Source organism: Amblyomma maculatum, chromosome 9 (genome assembly GCF_055883805.1).
Source record: "Amblyomma maculatum isolate TAMU_Amacu chromosome 9, ASM5588380v1, whole genome shotgun sequence".
Lineage (NCBI taxonomy): Eukaryota > Metazoa > Arthropoda > Arachnida > Ixodida > Ixodidae > Amblyomma > Amblyomma maculatum.
In genome coordinates this window covers 8,435,943-8,457,239 of record NC_139352.1, presented here as the reverse complement: position 1 = coordinate 8,457,239, position 21,297 = coordinate 8,435,943, and the positions used below count along the sequence as shown (strand labels likewise).

The 21,297-nt window shown below is 45.1% G+C and overlaps 1 protein-coding gene across 1 annotated transcript; it reads left to right on the top strand.

The window, feature by feature from the left end:
• The first annotated feature begins 6,504 nt into the window (after nt 1–6,504).
• LOC146178210 (uncharacterized) lies at nt 6,505–9,903 on the top strand. The gene is made up of 3 exons (XM_084579716.1): nt 6,505–6,543; nt 7,930–7,954; nt 8,519–9,903. Exons 1-3 carry the CDS (start codon nt 6,505–6,507, stop codon nt 9,859–9,861), a joined length of 1,407 nt encoding a protein of 468 aa, XP_084435842.1. The 3' UTR covers nt 9,862–9,903.
• Nucleotides 9,904–21,297: the final 11,394 nt, after the last annotated feature.

The following is a 21,297-nucleotide window of genomic DNA, read 5'->3' as shown; positions in this document are numbered from 1 at the left end:
TTAGCGCTTGCTCGCGCAGTAAAGAGAATTATATAGTCACTGTCTCACACCAGGGTGCAAGCGACGAAAATGGTGTGGAGTACAGTTGTCGGCGTGAGACCTTGCATCGTGTCTCTGAATGAGACTATATTCCCCAATCAATTAAATTGCGCAGTGCACGAAGTGTCCTAGTACTGAATGCTCAATGTTTCAATTTTCTACATAGCAGTGATTCCGGCTATTCGCGTATGACAAGTTAGCTTTCGCTAGGCAAATTTGTTGTCTGATGAGGAAAGTTTTGTGAAGAAAAGCTCAGTTCTAAGCGTACCAAATAGGCTGGTTTTCGATTTACGTCTCTGACGCCGTACAGAACAAAAATAAGGTGGCCGGGCTGTGTCACACCTGGCATCCCTCGCCTCGAACTAAAAAGATTTCGGCTAATTTTATTTAGAGACAGAAGACGTGGGCCGTATTCCATGGTGAGCCACATCCTTGTTCTACGCGGCACAGTTGCAGCGTTTGTTTTACCTGGCTTCTGTTATTTCGCCTTTTTCAATAGGCAGTGCACCGTGAGCGGGCTGCAAGTTAGTGAACAGCGAAAAAAAGGTGAATGATCGCGACCACTGAAAATAGGTTACGTCACACAGGAGCGTCTGACTTCAACCCTCTTGCGAGAGCACTGAGCGGAACTAGCGTCAAAAGGAGCGGCAGGTTTTGCCAAAGTCTTATTGCTATATGGTTCTCCTTTTTTTTTGTTCCTGATCGTAAGATGTGCTGGCGCAGCAAACATTTTTTTTTTTTCAAAGAACTTGTTCGTTTTTTATCATCATCATCAGCCTGACTATACCCACTGCAAGGCGAAGGCCTCTCCCATATTTCTCCACTAAAACCGGTTCTGTGCTAGCTGCATCCACTTGACCCCTGCGAACTTCTTAACCTCGTCCGCCCACCTAACTTTCTGCCGCCCCCTGCTACGCTTTCCTTCCCTTGGAATCCAGTTTGTTACCCTAAGCGACCATCGGTTATCCTCTCTTCGCACTACATGTCCTGCCCATGCCCATTTCTTCTTCTTAATTTCCAGTAAAATGTCGGTAACCTGAGTTATTTCTATGACCCACTCTGCACGCTTCCTATCTCTTAATGTTACCCCTACCATTTTTCGTTCCATAGCCCTCTGGGTTTCCTCAACTTAAGTAGAACTCTCTTGGTTAGCCTCCACATTTCAGCCCACGCTGCAGCGGTGGCGTAGCGGTAGAACATCCGCCTCGCATGGACCGGGGTTCAAATCCCGGTGCCGCGCGATTCTCCACCGGATTAAAAAAAAAATATCCGCGTGTCGATGGAATTGCATAAAGAGTTCTGGGGCGCGACCTGATGCCGGTGAACACCTCCGGCAACGCACTCCCTCACCAGAACAGGAGTTGGCCACCCTGGTGCAGTAATTGGCCATAGGAGTAATTGGCCATAGGAGCAACCTCCTATGATAACTTGTTCGTTTTTATATTACGATTATTTCCAAGGTTGAAGGGCCACAAATGCACAGCAAAAGAGAAGAGCTAAATTGAGCAGTACTTTAAAATTTAGGACATTAGCTGCGACATGTTGTTTGCCGTAAGTGAAATTAAGCGCGTTAAATTGTAAGGTGCGCCCTTTTTGAAGCGGACCGACAAAATACAACAGTGAGAGGCAGATGTTAATGCAAGGAGTGCGCATTTCGTCATTTGCTTTAGGCAGCTAAAAATGGCAAATCGAGATAAAAACATTTAGTGAATTTTTCCTCTCACACTGAAGCATGCATACTTTGCGTATTTTATGCAAACTTTCGAAGGAGGAGCAGTTGACATGATTTTTGACGGTAATTACCCAGATAGCACCAATACGTTACTACACAGTTACGTTTTGTTCTGGTAAACGTTATGTTGCTCCTAATATCGTCATTTTCACAGATTTTTTAAACATTATAAATGATCACTAGAATAAACTTGCCCGAACGTTAATAAAACTTGCAAACGGCATCAACGTAATTTGCTCTAAAAAGTTCAAGTAGCCTTTTAAGGCCGTGCAGACCCGCCAGTTTTGAAGGTATGAAGCAATGTTTTGCAAGTGGCAATTCACAGAGGTATACTCGAGCTATGTATAATGCGCCACAATAAATGCATGCGACTCACTCACCTCCAAACGAATGCCATTGAAACAAGCTTATGCAAGTATTAAGTGGCTTTTTATCAGTGGTTGTAGCGGATCGGTAATAAGCCATTTTTTCCTGTTTCTAGTTGAAAAAATATATTTACTCCAGAAGGAGAAAAGTTCAGATACACTTCACTTCACTTCACTTTAATACCTTAAAGACCCTCATTAGAGGGTATTACATAAGGGGTGGGGCGCACAGAAATGAAAAACAGAATAGGTAACATATATGTGTAAGTAAGTTACACATATACAAGATTTTCACTGCGCAAGTACACGTGTGATTCGTTCAAGAAATAAAGATTCATTCATGAAATGTATATTAAGGTTATTTTTGTGATATAAACAATAACGTAACATTCAGAATATAACTTTGCAGCAATGCTTAATACGGATATTGTTCCAATAATAACCACGCAACGCATAACAATATATTTTATATTAAACATTATATTATCGCTTAGAGCACGGCATTGACCGAATGGTAATTTTTGATGATTCAAATGTATTTATTTTAGAAGTGTAGTTTCAATCAATATTTTCGTGCTTAAAATGACTTTCCTTTGCAACACATAACGTCACCGCAGCTTTTGTGACAATTTTTGAAACTTTACTATTCGGCGTTACTTGCGTGATATGGACGAGATAAGCGTCTCTTCTCTTTCGAAACTTCCTTCCGTGCTCTCTTTTAAATGGCGGGCTCTCTGTGGCTGCCAAGATTACTGTACCTTTTGATGGGTTGTCGTTTTTATCAGGCTTGTGATTGCCCAATGACTAATTTTTAGTACGGCAGTAACAGTGAAGTCTCCCATAACACTATTCCTTATGGCGAGCGCACGCGGTTAGGGCTCGGTAAATTATCCTTTTTATAAACAACTAAGGCAAAACCACTGTTGACGACAACGGGAAAAACTGCGCTTTATGCATGCGTGTTGCTCTGTAGGAAATTAGCAACAAGTTAGGTTGTCAAAATGACACTAAAGCAAAAATAAACGAAATTATGAAGCGTTGTCAAACTGATAGCCCGGCCCTATCACTAAAGAACACTTCCAATACATTTATGTGTGTGTGGGAAAAATAGATGGGTTACTTACTGGAAAGACCGCAGAATGAAGTTTCCGATGTCTTGCATCCTTACCAGCCCAATGAAGCACCAGTGCTATTAAACCCTTTTCTTCTACGTCATTCGCCAGGAGAACCATAAGAATTCATATGCGTCCCCGCTTCTTAACCGGGCCATTCATAGAAAACCACTGAACACAATATTTTGTTACCTGCTTAGAACATTGGGCTGGGATTACATTATTCGTTGACAGAGAGGGTCACCATAGTTCTAACCTTGAAATCCATTTTATCATCATTCTCGCTTATGATAGCCAATGAACGCGAAGGATGCTAAGAAAGACCCCTTGTCCTTGTTGCTAAGCATGGCGGCTGCGCGGAGGCTTGGGAGCTGCCTTGCGAAGCTAGCAGCGCATCGAGATTTTGTACCTCTACAACACTCAGCATGGCTCTTCTCCTACTTCGACGATGGTTCCCTTCCTCGTGGAAATGAAGTAGCACGGGAAAATAATAAATTAACCGGAACAAACGAATAACTTAACACGCTGCCGTCATTTTCTATAAGCAAATGGCTGGAGTATTGTTGTCTATTTCTTGGCTTATTGACCTAAGTAATAGTGCCCTTTGAACAGTTTTCTGCGGGCCAGTTTATCGATACACCAACTTATCTTTGACTGCACCTTATTCCAGACATGCCTGAGCCACGTGACTATTCTCAATAACTTCACAGCGCATCGAGATGCGTACAGGCTTCTCCAGTATAATGTGGAATGACCAGTGAGCATATAAAGGCGGCGACATTTTTACTAATTCAGGCACTAAAATTCAAAATGACACAAAGTAATTTTATGTCACTAGAAAAACTAGGCAAAAATCACAGAAAAGTGGGCTTACCACCATAACTGCACAGAGTAATCATAATCCAAATGCTCAAAATTTGTTCCTTTCTATATCGCATGAACTCGTACCTGACCTCCACTCTATGCACTCAAACGAGAAAATACGCATAAAAAATGAACCAATGCGACGGTTTAGGCATGCATTATTTAAATGCACATATTATGTCAAAAAGAACCGTTCACAAGTGTGCGTGAAGCCGCTGCCTAGACAAGGCACAAAATATTGAATCCTTTTACTTCTAAAGTGTTTTGACAATCGAAAAATCTGCAAGTGTTCAGAGTGCGCTCCACACTGCCGTGGCCGTGATATAAATAGCCATGGCTACGGCTGTGGCACTTTATAATTATCTTATGGGACCTCAACCAATCGTAAATGTGTTTTTCCTCAATTCTTTGGTTCTGTCTATGCGGTTCTTGATAAAGGAGTATGTTACCTGATTCGTTCAGTCATTTTTGAGATTAGCGCGTCTTCGATAACCAAATAAAGAAAGTTGTACCTAATGTGGCTGTTTTCGCGGACTAATAACGTTTTTCGCTTCATAGACACTGAGACAGCCCGAGAGAAGAGAAGCAGCGTCCGTGATCTTGTTATAGGAAACATAAGTTTTGCCCGAAATGAGAGCTTTTCTGGAATTGTTATTGCATTCCAGTGCTGAATTTTCCTTGGCCTCCTTTCGCATCATGTGGGTCGCATTAGACTTTTATGACTCGTTATTGCCTACTTTAAATTAACCGAATCGTTAGGTTAGCGTTATGAGTATCATTCGAGCAGTTCGAGGTTCGATCCCCTGGGCCGCTGGGCGCACACCGGTGAAAGATTGAGCATTCCCGAGGCCTAGTTATCGGCTTAACTGTTCCAAAATTATCCTTGAATCCTACCTTGAGTAAAACAACAAAAAACATACCTTGTGTCATTACAGCCATAGGCCGAAGCTTACCTTTAAATACTAAACTTTATCTTCGCCGGTATAGGTTAGATGTTTTTAAGCTTTCCTGATATTTTTTAGACATAATATGCAAAAAGTCGCTCCTGCATTTGTAATTATTTTATTAGAGCAACAGCATGGTAGATGTTGATGACAGAAGGAAACAGAGAACAAACGCTGATTCATACAGGTGGTTAACAATCGAGTTGTGATTCGGTTTTCCTCCTATATTTCCTTCTCCCTTTCCACGTTCGTCATGCTGGTGCCATAATAAGGCCTCACCTACTTACAAGACTAGCGAATGTGCTCTACAGCTGCAATCTGTTGTACTAACAGAATTCGTGTGCTTGTTACACTAATCTGTCTTTTACTCGCCTCTTGGCATGCATATGAACGCTTCTGTTATCAGCAATAGCATTTGCCGTCGTTTTCCTTGAGCCAGCTTCAAAAATAGTAGAGATATCGTACTTTACTGATACAGAAAATACAGGAAATGCACAGGACAGACGAATAGACGAAGGGCGAGAGCGAAAGGAGGGAGAAGTTTTGTAAGCGATTCTATACGCGCTTCATTTCTTGGCCGTTCTGTGCATCTCCTGCGTTCTCTGTACACCATGATCACACTATACCCCACATGGAGCACCAACCAGACACCTTTCTTGCCTTGTTAGCTAGGAAAAACGCAGTGGCAGATATCTGTATATTCTTTTAAACTGTATCAAATCATAGGTGTTGAGAGCTGCGGGCATGCGTACGCCACTCCTGATGGAAGAAGCTTTGCTGCTTTCCCGCAAGTTTGACGTTGAGAATTCACGCTAGGTCAGGCGGGAAAGGAGCGTACATACCGGTTACGTGCGCAATCTTCGCGCGCACGTCAACAGTCGGCGTTACCGCTGGTAGCGCCAGCCATCTTGCTGCCATAGCCCACTTCCGCTGCTTGGCGACATGCAAGCTTGGGCTTTGCCGCCGCATAGGCTACGGTCTCCTGGTTTCGCATCCGACGCTGTCAATCATTCTTTATTTTCCTCGCACTAAACAATAAGAAAAAAAAGGAGACGCCACATCACAAGCTGATGCCTAGCTCGCATCCTAGGCCGTAAACCCACGTTTAGGACTCGATGCGTCTTGCTTGTCCAACTTGTTTTCTTTATCTTCGTACAGGTAACGCATTAAATCCGATTCGGCATTAATAGCTCTCGCGTACCGGGGATCTCATCTTGGTAACGGGAGATTTATGGTCGACCGCGGCAGCAAGTTTATGGTAGGCCGTCCCAGAGGAACACCTAAGGACCGCGCTCGGAAGGCAGTAAAACGGCCGCCACGAATCAAATGCGCAAGCTCCAACGGCAGCTTCTCGATCACGCCTCTCATCTGCGCGGGGGTATATCTTGGCCAAGCCTCAGTAGAGCGGCATCACTCTCAGGCAGGCAGAAAGCGCCAGAGAAGCCAAGATGAGGATCCACGCTCTGCCCTTGGCTGTCGCCGTTGCGGTAAGCATGAGTGCGACTGGGAGCTTCACAAAGTGCGCGCTTTGAGTCCGGTATCCCCTCCTAGCAGAGTACTTAAGACTGAGCAAGGCCGAACCTTTACGGAAACACCCAATTCCGACGTTAAAAAGACAGAGTAGCTCAGGGCACTCGACTGGATACTCCTGGTATGCGCGCCTTGGCGGAGATGGAAAAATTGCACCGATTTGCCCATCATATATGCGGTCTTGAATCTTAGATAGGAGTGAAGATAGGTGCGTTTAATATATGAGTCTTGCAGCAATCCATAGCAGCAATCCCCGTAAAGCTAAAATGGAATAAGAGTTCTGACTTAGCGATGGACAGCTTCTAATTGTTGAGACTAAGAGTACTGGTAACACCTTATACATTAGTCTGTATGAGTAATGGTCAGTTGTTCTTTAAGCGACTAATGACAGAGACAGCATAACCCTTCCTATAAGGCTAAACCTTATGTCGTTCTTAGTTCTTTCTGAGCAGTAGTGTACCGTTGGCCTCCATATTACTAGCAACAGGTGCCGTAGAAATCATTCGACATGTCGTGGAAGTGTAATAGGCAATGAGGCTGCGCAGGATGACCTAATGTATTAGGAAACCAAGGTTTTGACGTAAAAAACTTGTGACCTAATTAAATTGGTTCCAAATATTCTTCAGGATAAAAGAGCACAATTTGTGACAAAAAGAGGCTCATGCTAACGAACAATACTGATTGTTTCTCCGCGTCCTCAAAAGAGAACTTCACGTCAAAATTACGGAACTACCTAAATGTGAACCAATGATCGATATATATTTAGCACCGTCAAACGTGATACCAGCCTAGCTTGCTGTACTAAGTAGACATAATGAAAACTGTTTTGCCCCGCCGCTTTGGTGAAGTGATTAGGGCGCTCGACTACTGTTACCAAGGGTGCGAGATCGAATCCTGCCGCGGCGACCGCTTTTCTCTGGAGGCGAAAATCAAGCCTGTGCGATGTCAGTGCAGCTTAATAAATGTTTGTCGAAATTTCTGGCACCCTCCACTATGGCTTCTCTCACAGCCTGAGTCGTTTTGGGACGTTCAACCCTATAAACCAAACCAAACCGAAAATGTTTTGCGAGAAAAAGGTCACTGATAGCACGCTGGTCCCAACGCTTTACAAGAGATGGTTAGTGTAGGAGCAAGCGGTTTAGGTCATTCCTGTAACAGATGCTACTAAATAGTCTTTTTCTTCTTGACTCGATACCCTATCACTAGACTGTGCAAATAAACATGCAAGTGACATATTTCTGAGATAGGGCAGCAGTTCATTCTTTTCAAATTTTCACAAAAATCTGGTTTGAGCTAGATGGAATAGACTTGTTCTTACTCTCCCTTCTTTTGTTCTCTTTTAGCTTTTCTCCTGCTTGCTTGTTGAAGGTAAGATACATATGCTAGTTTTCACAGTTATATTTGTCATACAAATTTAAATGATGCCCGCCTGTTGACTCGTCCACAATTTTCCCTTTAAATTCCATCGGTCAATTTAAATGTCCCCGTCCTTTCTCAGGAAGAAAAATTCAGTTATGATGTTTATTCATTTTTCTTACAGTATTATTAAGACTATGCTCCATGCTACCTGCACCTTTAAATGAGGGCAAATTTAAGAAGCCAGACACGACATGAGCCCTTCGAGTGTCTTGCTTCTGTTTTTCTACGTTCTTAGCGCCGTCTTAACTATTATCCAATTTAGCCAGCCCAGGTTTGCGCGTTAATGTGACATAAGCGAGTTAAAATTTAACTTTACTTTTGATAGCTAATGCAAAAAATAAACATTCTAAAAGCAACTTTCATAATCCTAGCTCTCATCTAGCTTCATATTTCTGTGGCTTTTTGCAGCACTTCTTAATTTCATTGGGTGGTGAAATATTTTGAACTTCATTTGTAGTCTCCTTCGATTAACAGATTAGAAACCACCAACTTCGTACATTTCTTCCCTAACAGGACGGCACCTTAACGAAGACGGACGGGAAGAAGAAAGGCTGTTCCAGCAGCAGCAGTTTCAAACTAAAGGTGCCATCAAGGGAGCTCTTCTTCAGCAACAACAAGCTTCTCAAGTAAAGGGAGCCATCAAGGGAGCAATTAAGGGTGGTCTTCTGCAACAACAACACGCCTCACAGGTCAAGGGAGCCATCAAGGGAGCTCTCCTTGCCCAGCAACAATCCGGCCAAGTGCAGGGAGCTCTTAAGGGTGCCGTCAAGGGAGCTCTTCTCCAGCAACAACAGGCCTCGCAAGTCAAGGGAGCTATTAAGGGTGCCATTAAGGGTGGTCTTCTTCAACAGCAGCAAGCTTCACAAGTCAAGGGGGCCATCAAGGGGGCTCTTCTTGCGCAACAACAATCTGGCCAAGTGCAGGGAGCTCTTAAGGGTGCCGTCAAGGGAGCTCTTCTTCAGCAGCAGCAGGCCTCTCAAGTAAAGGGAGCCATCAAGGGTGCCATTAAGGGTGGCCTTCTTCAGCAACAGCAAGCCTCACAGGTCAAGGGAGCCATCAAGGGAGCTCTTCTTGCCCAGCAACAGTCCGGTCAAGTGCAGGGCGCTCTTAAGGGTGCCGTCAAGGGAGCCCTTCTCCAGCAGCAACAAGCTTCACAGGTCAAGGGAGCTATCAAGGGCGCTATTAAGGGTGGTCTTCTTCAGCAGCAACAAGCCTCACAGGTCAAGGGAGCTATCAAGGGTGCTCTTCTTGCACAACAACAATCTGGCCAAGTACAGGGAGCTCTTAAGGGTGCTGTCAAGGGAGCGCTCCTTCAGCAGCAACAGGCCTCTCAAGTAAAGGGAGCCATCAAGGGTGCCATTAAGGGTGGCCTTCTTCAGCAACAGCAGGCGTCACAGGTCAAGGGAGCCATCAAGGGCGCTCTTCTTGCCCAGCAACAGTCCGGTCAAGTGCAGGGCGCTCTTAAGGGTGCCGTCAAGGGAGCTCTTCTCCAGCAGCAACAGGCCTCCCAAGTGAAGGGAGCCATCAAGGGTGCCATTAAGGGTGGTCTTCTTCAGCAGCAACAGGCCTCCCAGGTCAAGGGAGCCATCAAGGGAGCCCTTCTTGCCCAGCAACAGTCCGGTCAAGTGCAGGGCGCTCTTAAGGGTGCCGTCAAGGGAGCTCTCCTTCAGCAGCAACAGGCCTCTCAAGTAAAGGGAGCCATCAAGGGTGCCATTAAGGGCGGTCTTCTTCAGCAGCAGCAAGCTTCACAGATCAAGGGAGCTATCAAGGGAGCCGTTAAGGGTGGTCTCGTTCAACAAGCTGTTGCCCAGCAGTCTTTCCAACAGGCCGCAGCTCAACAGCTGGCTGGCCGTTAACTCAAGAAACGTGGATAGGTTGTGGTTGTGAGTCCGTGTAAAGACTAGGTTTGGTGCTTAAAAGTAATAAAATTATTTGTTCATGTATTTTCTTTTCATTTTACTATCACATATACGTGGCTAAAAAAACGTCGAAATCATGCGGAGTCTCATACAGGGCATGCAAATTAGTCCCTGACGTACACATCTTTAAGAATTGTTGCCTGAAAAAGACAAAATAACTGATATGGGTGCATTCAAATTATGAGAAAAACCTTATGCCCGAAGCACGAGCAGTCTTTTCCTGTACTTAGGAGGCGATACACACAAAAAATAGACATATGGTTATTACTGTCATCCCGTAATCAGTCTAGCTAAAATAGCTTCCAAAAATATAAATGTTTATTTCATTCTGCGAACAGTGCACGTGCTCAGACACACATTTGTTTCTCGCTCAGCCTTTCTCATACGTTTTCCTTCAAATTATCAGTATAGAGAGCAGTATAGCAGTATATAATAAGACGCTGCTAATGTCAAAGGCAGCTCATATTGACCGCATGTGTAAGCGGCGCGTTTATAGTCTTTTCGTAGCAACCTTGTCTCCAATTCACCTATTCACCACTGGATTCAAGTGTAGCAATAATTAAGAAAGTTCTTTACAGCGCTGCTTGTTAGCCTGACATTGGGCTAATTTGTACAAGTTACATCAGAGCTGGCGCCATTCGTACCCACGATCACTCATCTTTCCCTTCCGCACGCGCTCGCAGACAGTGACAAAGATGCTTAGGGGAAGGGGCGTCTTAAATAAGAGGAGTCGCCCTTAACTTTTCTAGATGATAGTTGAGATAGCGGGCAGTGAATGCAATTTTGGTGGCCGAACCTAAGCTGTAAACTGTTACAGGGACGAGCTGCTTGAATAATGTCACCATGGACGTGCCTGTGAGCGCATATGCGAGTGAACGAAGACCCTGGTGCCGATGATGCAGATTTTAAGTATGACTGACAAAACTATTCAGAACGAGATGCCGTAAAACATTTCAAAAAGGGAACGCCAGGCGAATCCCCCTTAAGATGCGTGCCAGTGAAAACGCAGCTAGTATATAAGAGAAATGCGCAACAACTTAAACAGGACACAGGAAGGAACACACACAACAGTTCACGAGCGCAACTACCAATTGTTTAATGGGGTGAATCAGCAACAGCATATATACAGACAAGTAGAGCATGCGTAAAGGTAGAGCAGGCACACACATCACAAACACCGCAATTTTACACAAACGAATCAAGATATGAAACTTCAGCATGCGGTGTTTGTGATGTGTGTGCCTGCTCTACTTTTACGCATGTTCTGCTTGTCTGTATATATGCTGTTATTGATTCACCCCATTAAACAGTTGGTAGTTGCGCTCGTGAACTGTTGTGTGTGTTTCTTCTTGTGTCCTGTTTAAGTTGTTGCGCATTTCTCTTATATACTATGCAGAACCAACTAGCCCGACAACACGCTCTTCTGAAAACGCAGCTCTTAGGCTGAGATAAAAGGTAAACCACCATGACGCCACTTGGACTTTTCGTCGTCATTTCTATATAATTGTTCGGCTTCCAGCGTTCCCTCTGAGAAGTGATGTGCTTTCACAGAGATCTCGTATCATCACGGCTCCATTCTTTCACCAGCCTTTCAGTTAAGATCTGTTACGTCGTGCAAGAGAAAGGTGAGCCACGACCGTGGCCCCTGGGCATTAGAGCTTCGTCACAGTTTCAGCCCATTGGTTTCACGTGTTCAGTCGGAGCCAGAATTATTCCAGCATACTTTTGTTTCAACGCTACGCTTCACCGTGGCAATCATCAGAAACGGCGCAGAGATGCCGCGAGGAGGCGCAAAGATTCGCAGAAATTTTTCTCGCCAGCTGAGATCTTTATTTTTTTAATGGACTCCTTTAAGTTTATGGCGCCTATCTTATGCGGACTATTCGAAAACCTTTGAACCGGCAGCCTATTAATTAATCTGTTAAAGGATGGATGGATGGAAAAACTTTATTTTCGTCAGAGAGCATGTATGGATGGTTCCGTGTTAGATGGCCATCAACCCATGGCTGACGGCGACCTGGGTGGCCCACTCCACGGCCCTGGTCTGGACGACCGGGTCTGAGCTGGCCAACACGGCCTCCCACTGCTCGAGGGAAGGATCACGCATAATATCCGCCGGTGGCGGTGCTATGCTACAGCTCCATAATATGTGGTCATAGGTTGCCAATTCCTGACACCATTTGCACTCCGGCTGAATGTCCGGGTAGATTTTGCTCAACACGTATGGGTTTAAGAAACATCTAGTCTGCAATCGTCGCCAGACGCATTCCTGCGCCTTCACCAATTGCTTGTCCGGGGGTGGGTAAATCCTCCGCTCAAGTTTGAAATGATTAGTAATGTCATGAAAGGATACCAGCCCATCTCTCGTGGACCTTCCCGGAACGTCCGGCTCACCTACTCGGCTGACGAAACCTCGAGCATTCATGTGAGCCGTCTCGTTCCCAGGATTCCCAGAGTGTGCTGGTACCCAGACAATTTCCGCCTCCGTAGTCCCTCGCCCCGTGGCCCGATTCAGCAATCGCGCCGCTGTGACAGATATTCTGCCCCTCGCCAAATTTCGGATGGCTGTTTTGGAATCGCTGAAGATCAAGTCAGCATTACTACTAGTAATAGCTAGTGCTATCGCCGCTTCCTCTGCAGTTTCTGGGGAGCGGGTTTTGACTGATCCGGAGGCGATCAAGCGTCCCCGCCCGTCCACCACCGCAATTGCAAATGCGTCCTTGTCCCTATACTCGGCGACATCTACATAGACTGCCCCGTTGTACTTCCCGTACTTAACATGTAAAGCTTTGGCTCTTGCCTTCCTGCGGTCCTCGTGATGTATTGGATGCATGTTCTTGGGCAAAGGTTTTATGTACAAGCCCTTGTGCATTTCCCGCCTAATATGAATTTTAGTGTCACCAGCTGGAGCATCAACTCCAATGCCGATCCTTTCCAATATGTCCCTTCCTGCTTTTGTTTTTGAAAGCCTACCGAGCTGCATCACCAAGTGCGCCTCCCGTAGTTCTTCTAGGGTGTTGTGCACCCCTAATCCCAGCAGCCTTTCGGTAGACGCATTGTGAGGCAACCCAAGGGCCGCTTTATATGCCTGCCTAATCATAGCCTCCACCTTGCCTTTTTCCGTCGCGTCCAACTTCAAATAAGGCGTCGCATACACTATTCTACTGAGCACAAACGCCTGCACCAGCTTACACAAGTCCTTTTCCTTAACACCTCTCTTACGATTAGCGATTCTCCTGATTAACCTCACGGTAGCATTGACCGTATTTTTAAGCCTTTTCAAGGACTCGCTATTTTTCCTGTTAGTCTGCAGATACATACCCAGGATCCTGATCGTTTGAACCTCAGCGACCGGTACGCCCCCCACTTTGACCTCTAAAGGCGGTGGCGGCACATAGTGTCTCGCATGTATCCCTCTTGGCTTGTCCCTCAGCACAAAAAGCTCGGACTTGGGCTGAGAGCACGAGAGTCCTGCTTCCCCTGCTAGCTCCTCAACAATATCCACCGCGTGCTGTAGAGTTTCTTGCAAATGTGCGTCACTGCCTCTTGTTACCCAAAGAGTAATGTCATCCGCATAAAATGTATGTTTAAGTCCCGATATCCCTTGCAGCCTGGGTGGTATCTTGATCAATGCGAGATTAAATAGGAACGGCGATAATACCGACCCTTGCGGTGTCCCTCTGCCCCCCAATGGGAAGGAATCCGATTTCATTTCTCCGACTATAATCTCCGCAGTCCTACCCTCCAGAAACGATCTGATGTACCGGAAGGTTCTACCCCCCGGTCTTATGTCCGATAGGTTCCTCAATATTGCCTCATGGGTAACATTGTCAAAGGCCTTAGTTAGGTCGAGCCCCAAGATAGCCTTGGTGCCCGTGCCGTACCCAGGATCAACAACGTCTTTTTTTAGTTGTATCATGACGTCCTGCGTTGATAAATTAGCCCTGAAACCAATCATTGTTTCAGGTATCAACTCCTTGTCCTCTACATAACCCTGAAGCCTGTTCAGGACCACATGCTCCATCAATTTGGCTAAACACGACGTTAGCGAGATGGGACGCAGATTCTCAATGCAGAGCTTCTTCCCTGCTTTAGGAATAAATGTAATCTTAGCATGCTTCCACTCTGGCGGAATCTCCCCGGCCACCCAAAATTTATTCATCAAATTCGTGAGTGCCCCTACTGACTTGAAATCCAGGTTCCTCAGCATCTTATTAGTAACCCCGTCCGGACCCGCTGCTGACGTGGTACGAAGCTGACCCATTGCAAACTCCACCTCCGCCACCGTAAAGTCTGCATCTAATTCAAGGTTTTCCTCTCCCGAGTAATCCGGCAAGCAACCGCCCGCCTCTGTGTTTATGTAACGTCTTCGGAGTTCATGTATAAACTCCCCAGTCGTGCCTTGATACCGATGCACTAACCTAGCCATTTGCCCCTTCTGCGCAGATTTGGTTGCCGTCGGGTCTAAAAGGTGCCTCAACAACTGCCATGTTTTTTTGCATCCGAATTGCCCATTCATCCGGTCACAAATCTGCCCCCACTGTTTGCACTGCAACTCCAATGTGTACGTTTCGATTTCTCGTTCTAACTTGGCCATCTTTCTACGGAGCACACCATTATGCCTTTGTTTCTTCCACCTCCGAAGGAGACTCGCATGTGCTTCCCACATGTGTAACAATCTGGAATCAGCCGTAGAGCCCTCCTCCTCCGCTGGAACCTCTTTTGTGGTACTCTTCACGGCCTGCTTGAGTGCCTCAACCCAGGCTCCTAAGTCCTCGATTTCCCCGGTCACTGTATCATTCCTGACTTCCCGAAATCGGTCCCAGTCCGTCACTCGAGTTCCTTTCACCTTGTCTTTGTGCTTAGCAGCACTAAATATCGTGGAAAGGATATAGTGATCACTTCCCAGTGGCTGTCCCGTGTTTACCCACTTTGCATCCCTGATACCATTCACAAATGTGAGGTCTGGAGAGGTGTCTATGCTCACGCTGTTGCCTATCCTTGTATGATCTAGCGGGTTGTTCAAGATCGTCCATCGCAGGTCCTGGGCAACCTGCCAAAGTTTATTTCCCTTCGGGCTGGCTCGGATGTAGCCCCACTCCGGATGAAAGGAAGGCTTGTACGTAGACAGCTCCAACGGCCCTCCAGAAATTTGAAGGCGAAAGCCTTAAATGCCTCATCGTTGTCGACAGAAGGTTGCCAGCAGAGGTGCCACGATTTCGAGAGCGAGAGTTGATTGATTGATTGATTGATTGATTGATTGATTGATTGATTGATTGATTGATTGATTGATTGATTGATTGATTGATTGATTGATTGATTGATTGAATGTCCTTTATTGAATGGGAAGGCTCATGGCCATGGATGGGGATAAAGGGGAGTAGACATAATCTTCATTGTTTAGGTCGTCACTCGAATCACATTGCTCTAACCAGGCCACTAAGCGAGCCATACTTGGCAAATAAATTAATAAACCTTGTTTCCACCGCGAATCGAACCTCCTTCCCTTGGATCCCCAGCCCAGCGCTTTACCAGTTGCGCACGCCCCGGATCGTGAAACGCTCTTCATAATTCCCATTGTCCACCGTGAGCATGATAGCGGGATTCCGCGAGTGACAGACACTGTGCCTTTCCTTTCCTGTAAACAAATTATAGAATGCCGGTGAACGTTGATGGGTTCAGTGAAATGCTGGTTGTGTTCGACAAGGGGCGCGCGATATACCGTCATGACAGGTCATGACGCCACCAGGCGATTCATGCATATACGAGGTTGACCCCGTCGGGCCTCCGATCCAGGCGTCCGTGCGGCGCCAAATTTCCTTTGGCGCTTCCTCGAACGCCGCACCACAGAGCAAACAGAAGCAGACCCAGATGTCTAGGAAGCGTTAGTACAGCAGGCATAAGCGGCGTTTAAAATTGATTTACAGGATAGAAAAGGCGGAGTATCTCGCACAATTCTCCGCGGACACATGTACCACGCCGTAAAGGACGGGAGGAAGGTGGGAGTGAAAGAAGAGAGGGAGATAGAAGTGCCGTAGCGGAGGGCTCCAATCCACCGCGCTATAATGGCTTTTGCATCATCTCACTTTAGTGGTATAAGGTGCCTTCTAGAATGTTTAGTCAACGGAGTAGCCAGGAAGTCTCCCTGGAAGTTTGCATCACGGTTAATTTTTTGATGATCGCTACTATTCGCGTTTAGGTACAGGAAACAAAATATGTTGGTTACAGCGTAAACCTCTAATAGTTCGTTTACTTAGAGTAGCACTGCGTATTTTTGGGGTGCTTTATTTTTTAAGTCATTTGATAGGTCCTGAGAAAAGAGAAAAGTAAAACAGGTATCATGAGCGTCAGGTAAGAGATTTAATGAATTAAACACGATGCTCCAAGTGTGTGGTACATGCATTTAATAGCATATAAGTGGGTCTTCTTAACAACTGCGAGTCTAAATATTTTCTCCTTTTATCCAAGCACGTAAGCTTTACAAAGCGTATGCAAAGACACGAAAGTATGCAGGCGAGCTATTCACCCTGCCCGACCGATTACATGGCGTTGGCCGGAGAGGGCGCTGTTCACTGGCGCCCGAAGCGCCACCCTGTGATGCTTGGGTCCTCCAATTAAATCAAATCTCGTGAAATTCACGATTTCAGTGCTTGCTCGTATCTTCAGATGCCAACTTCTGCTGGTTCGAAAATGGGCTATTCAGAGTCCAAAGATGTGTCTAGACAGCGGCTCGAAGGAGCTTCACCTAGTCAGGCCGGCTTTCAGATTTTCTTCTGTGATTAAAAAGCAGTCCAAGTTGTTAATCTTAACTATATTAAATTAAAGGAATATGCTTTAGAATACGGGCTGCTTTTGCCGGAAGCTTTCAGAGAACTAGCGCAGTTATAAGTCCGCAGGTAACATTTTAACTAAAAATAATTATATACATTGTTGAGCAAAGGAGGTAACTTTATGCATTAATTTAAAATAATGTACTTATGTTGGACATTTGCATCACGTTGCAAATATATTTATAACGTTTGATCGCAGCTTTAGCTTACGGTTTATTTATTCATTTATCTAGAGAGGCCTTGAGCAGTCGTAGGAATTTACGTGCGCCCAAACATAACAATGAAAATAATAAGAAGAAGAAGAATAATTAAGAGTAATAATAAGAGTAATAATGAGAAGAAGAGCATAAAAAGGGCAGTGACAGCAAAGAAGATAACAATGATTATGAGGGATAGAAACAGATAAGTTACAATGCCGCAGGGTTCAGTAAACACGGCAAGTTTCACCTGAATGAGTTAAAAGCATGATGAATTCATGTGCAAAATAGCGTCATAGCGTTGTGAATACAAGCAATCCAGAAAATGGGACTCAGTTTCAACAGTGACACGACAAACAGGTGGCTTTGTTTTAAAGGCAGTCCAGGAGTCTGTGGCTTGATCAAAAATGCTGGGCGAGTGCAGCCAATGAGTCTATCTGAACACGAAGTGGAATGCAAGGTCTCACGCCTGCCATCTACTTTCCAGCTTGATTAGTCCAAGAGCGCGCAGAGCCCTGTGATCAATTGGAGTAACGATAAGCAGGCTGCACGGCCCATTGAATCCTTCACAAAACATTTCCTTACATTTTCGAGGGTATGCGAAGAGGTGGCACATATCGAGTCACATATAACGGAAACCTATCCAATAACCGGTACAACCTCCTGGCATGCAGTACTACAGAGAGAGAGAGAGAGAGAAGAGAGAGCTGTAAACAAAATTTAAAAAATTTAGCCGCGCGAATATTCGCTGACATGCTGCTCTGCGTAAAAGAAAGAGAATGGGGGGGGGGGGGGGGGGGAATTGGGAATAAATATGGACGAAGGGCTAGAAAAAAGTGTGGTCATTGAAGATGGTTGTGACATAATAGTCCACTGTATGACTGCCTTTTTGGATGAGTCCGAAGTCCAGTACCGCGCATGTACAGCGTGTTTATCAAGTGAATGGGCAATTTAGAGTTTGTCTAAAACACGAATAGCGTCTAAATAAGTAAAAAAGAATCTCACTGTACCTCTCTGCTCTCTTTAGCAGCCTAAGGGACCTAATATAGAGCACACTGTGAATGGCACTCGGGCGACAGACTGCATTGTTCATAGTGCGTGCGTTTATGGCGTACGCTGGACATGCGTGGAGAGTATGAAGTACAGTCTCAATTGAGCCGCAGTTGTGACAATACATACTGTCGGTTTGCTTGAAACAGTATCTTAGACTGTTCGTAAAAGCAGTATTAAGATAGAGGCAATGCTCTTGTTTCTAGATAATGCGGAAGCCCTAGTGGTAGTCTTGATTTGAGATGGGGGTCGATGGAATGGACAGAACGGTAATATGACTTGACAAGTTCCAGAGGCGGTTCTTCTCATCCTGGATATACCGTTTGGCGAGCTGGAACGCATCTGATTTTGTGAAGAAGATGGCTTATAGTTATGACGCTGTAGACCTTTGCGGGCCGCTTCGTCTGCTCTCTCGTTGGCCAGGATGCGGCAGTAAGCCATAATCCGTTTATAATTATAGCGTGGCTTTCAGCAATAGCCAAGTGGTGCAGGCATCCAACGTCATGGGAAATTGGCTGTTGAATTGCTCTCTTCAGTAGGTTTGACAAGGTTTGTATTGCACCTTTTGAGCTCGTGAAGACTAACCAGCGTCCTGGACTATTGAGCAAAATATAGGACACAGCTTATTTTAATCCGTATAGCTCTGCTGTGGTTGAGGGTGTTCTACGCTGTAGGCGCCATGAAATTGACCTGATGAGAGCACATAAAGACCGCATGATGAGGAGTCGTGAGAAGTTGAGTCATCAGTGTATATGTGTGTGTTTTCCGAACACTGCTCAGCTAAGTAGGTCAGAACAGCTTGCAGCAGGTTCTTCGCAGCAATACCCGGTATGAGCTTCTTGATTTTAAGAGGTCAAAGTGTTGAAGAGGAAAGGTTGGAGCGAGTAGGTGCAAAGCTGCACAGCTTGATCAAAGCCGGAATTGCTGTGGGTTATATGGACTCTAAATACGTCACATAGATGGGTCAGAATAGTTTCCTGTGCGGCGATGACTTCGAGTGGTAGACACCCTGCTTCCGCAACTGTTCCTGACGTGTGGGAGCTGTTCGGGAGCCCAAGACAGATCCACAGGCAGTTGTTCCGCGCTGCCTCCAGAGTCCTCTTATTTGTTGCGAACATTTCCTGCAAAACTGGTACACTACACCGCAGAAGACCATCAACGTAGGCCTTTTGAAGGAGAACCATCGAGCGAAAATTTCAGCCCCAGCGTGTTACAGCCATATATTTGAAGATTTGAGATGCTGCTGCTATTCTCGCACAGAGTTTATTTTATTTTTATTTTTTTTTTTTTTTTACATAAGACAATCCCGAGGTATCGTTGGGTCTATACTTAGGGTATAGGCTTCCGACCAAGTGTTAGTGAATATTTGGTCATTGTTTACCTCGTGAATTCTATGAAAACGTTTTTTTTTTTTTTTTTCGGAGAAAGATGAAGTCTTCATATAGCCAAGTGGAGATGTTTCGTAATGCTTTTGGAAGACGTCGCTGCTTAACGTGGCGTAATCTGGATTTGCTCCACATGTAGGTGCATAAAACGAGACGTGGACTCCTTGTGTTAGATTTCCTGTCATCTGTATTAGGGTGATATTGAACTACAGGGGGCTCAGCACAGCACTCTGTGGTACGCTCTGCCCTACTGCGCAAAGCATGTGTTGGGCCATCTGGGGTACTAGCAAAAATGTTTCGCTGCTTTAAGTAGTTTTCAACCCACTTGTACAGCTTGCCTCCAAGTTCAAGACTGCCCAAGACTGATGAACTGCACGGTGGAAAACAGAATCAAAAGCAGCCTTGACGTCGAGAAAAACAGTGATAGGGATGCGACCAGCATGTAGTTTTCTCAAATGGTGTGGCGAAGGCGATCGCATTGTCTATTGCTGAACTCTGCTGACGAAACCCGTTCATGTATTGGGGGTGCTCATTGTAGCTTTCGAGAAACGATGTTATGCTCGTTATGCTCATGTTATGCTCATCATACACTCCATAAATTTGCCTACGCAACTCAATAGGGATATTGTGTGGAAAGATGAGTAGCTAGTTGGCTGCTTTGCGGGGTTTTAAAATGGGAATAATTTTAGCCAGCTTCCACTTCGCAGGTATCTCACCAGTAAGCTATGAAGAGTTGTAATATTCGAGCTGGCGAAGCCGGCAGCTTTGAGGTTGCTTTGCAAGAGCTTCATAGCTCACCTTATCATTTCCCTTATCAGAGAAATAACTCAAGTTACTGACATTCTAATGGAAATCATTAAGAAGAGATGGGCATGGGCAGGACATGCAGTGCGAAGAGAGGATAGCCGATGGTCGCTTAGGGTAACTAACTGGATTCCAAGCGAAGGAAAGCCAGGCTGATTATTATTTTTTTTATTATTATTATTATTATTATTATTATTATTATTATTATTATTATTATTATTATTATTATTATTATTATTATTATTATTATTATTATTATTATTATTATTATTATTATTATTATTATTATTATTATTATTATTATTATTATTATTATTATTATTATTATTATTATTATTGCTCTCGTTCCGAAAAGCGCCGCTCTATTCATGTTTGAGAGGGAGCTTTCAAGGACGAGTAAAAATCCTGCCGGAGGAAATATTTGGGTGGCGCCGATTCCTTTATGGCAGCGGCCATTGGAATTGACCTGATATGTATTTTCCTAGAAAACTGACGCTAGTGCAAACTGCCTGTCTAGAGTCGAAAAGAGTGCCGCAAAAAAGATGGACGCCTTGTTTGGAGTGCATACAATAATAGCAGCTCTGGCTCCTTGATTGCGGGCTGGTTGATAGTGTTATTGACTGATTTATTAGTGAGTATGGTAACTGGTGATTAGTGAATGTAGCCAGCGTTGTGTAGACGAATAATCTCGGGCGTGCGGTCGCTGACTTTGAACACTTGTGATAAAACCTGTAGCTGGTACTACATGTCATCGTCGTCTGACATTGTACCAGATGGGTGCAATGCTATAATGGCTTCTTTTCGCGGGCGTGTCTTCTCGTGATTGCGGTGCTCGACTGCCAGTGAGACTTCGTAAGACGGATGCCGAGAACTCTGGCGCACAAGAAGGCTCGGTACGATGCAGCTAGAATATTGAAATGGAGCCGGGATGCCGAGCTACGAGCACTATAAGTGATCCAATGAATGCGTACACTTTCGCGTCTACCCTTAAGCCGAAGCTTAAACGTCCTTCTAATTTATGACATAACATGGTGCTTGTCGCTCGCTTTGCCGCAAGTTCACAGGGAAGCGTTGAATGAAGTGGGGCGGGTCTGGGCTTGCAGGATT

Bases quoted from the DNA above. Each gene is read 5' to 3' on its own strand.
- LOC146178210 (XM_084579716.1), top strand. From the start codon at position 6,505: ATGAGGATCCACGCTCTGCCCTTGGCTGTCGCCGTTGCG. The intron at 6,544-7,929 runs GTAAGCATGAGT...GTTCTCTTTTAG, and splicing joins CCTTGGCTGTCGCCGTTGCG to CTTTTCTCCTGCTTGCTTGT. The intron at 7,955-8,518 runs GTAAGATACATA...CTTCCCTAACAG, and splicing joins CTCCTGCTTGCTTGTTGAAG to GACGGCACCTTAACGAAGAC.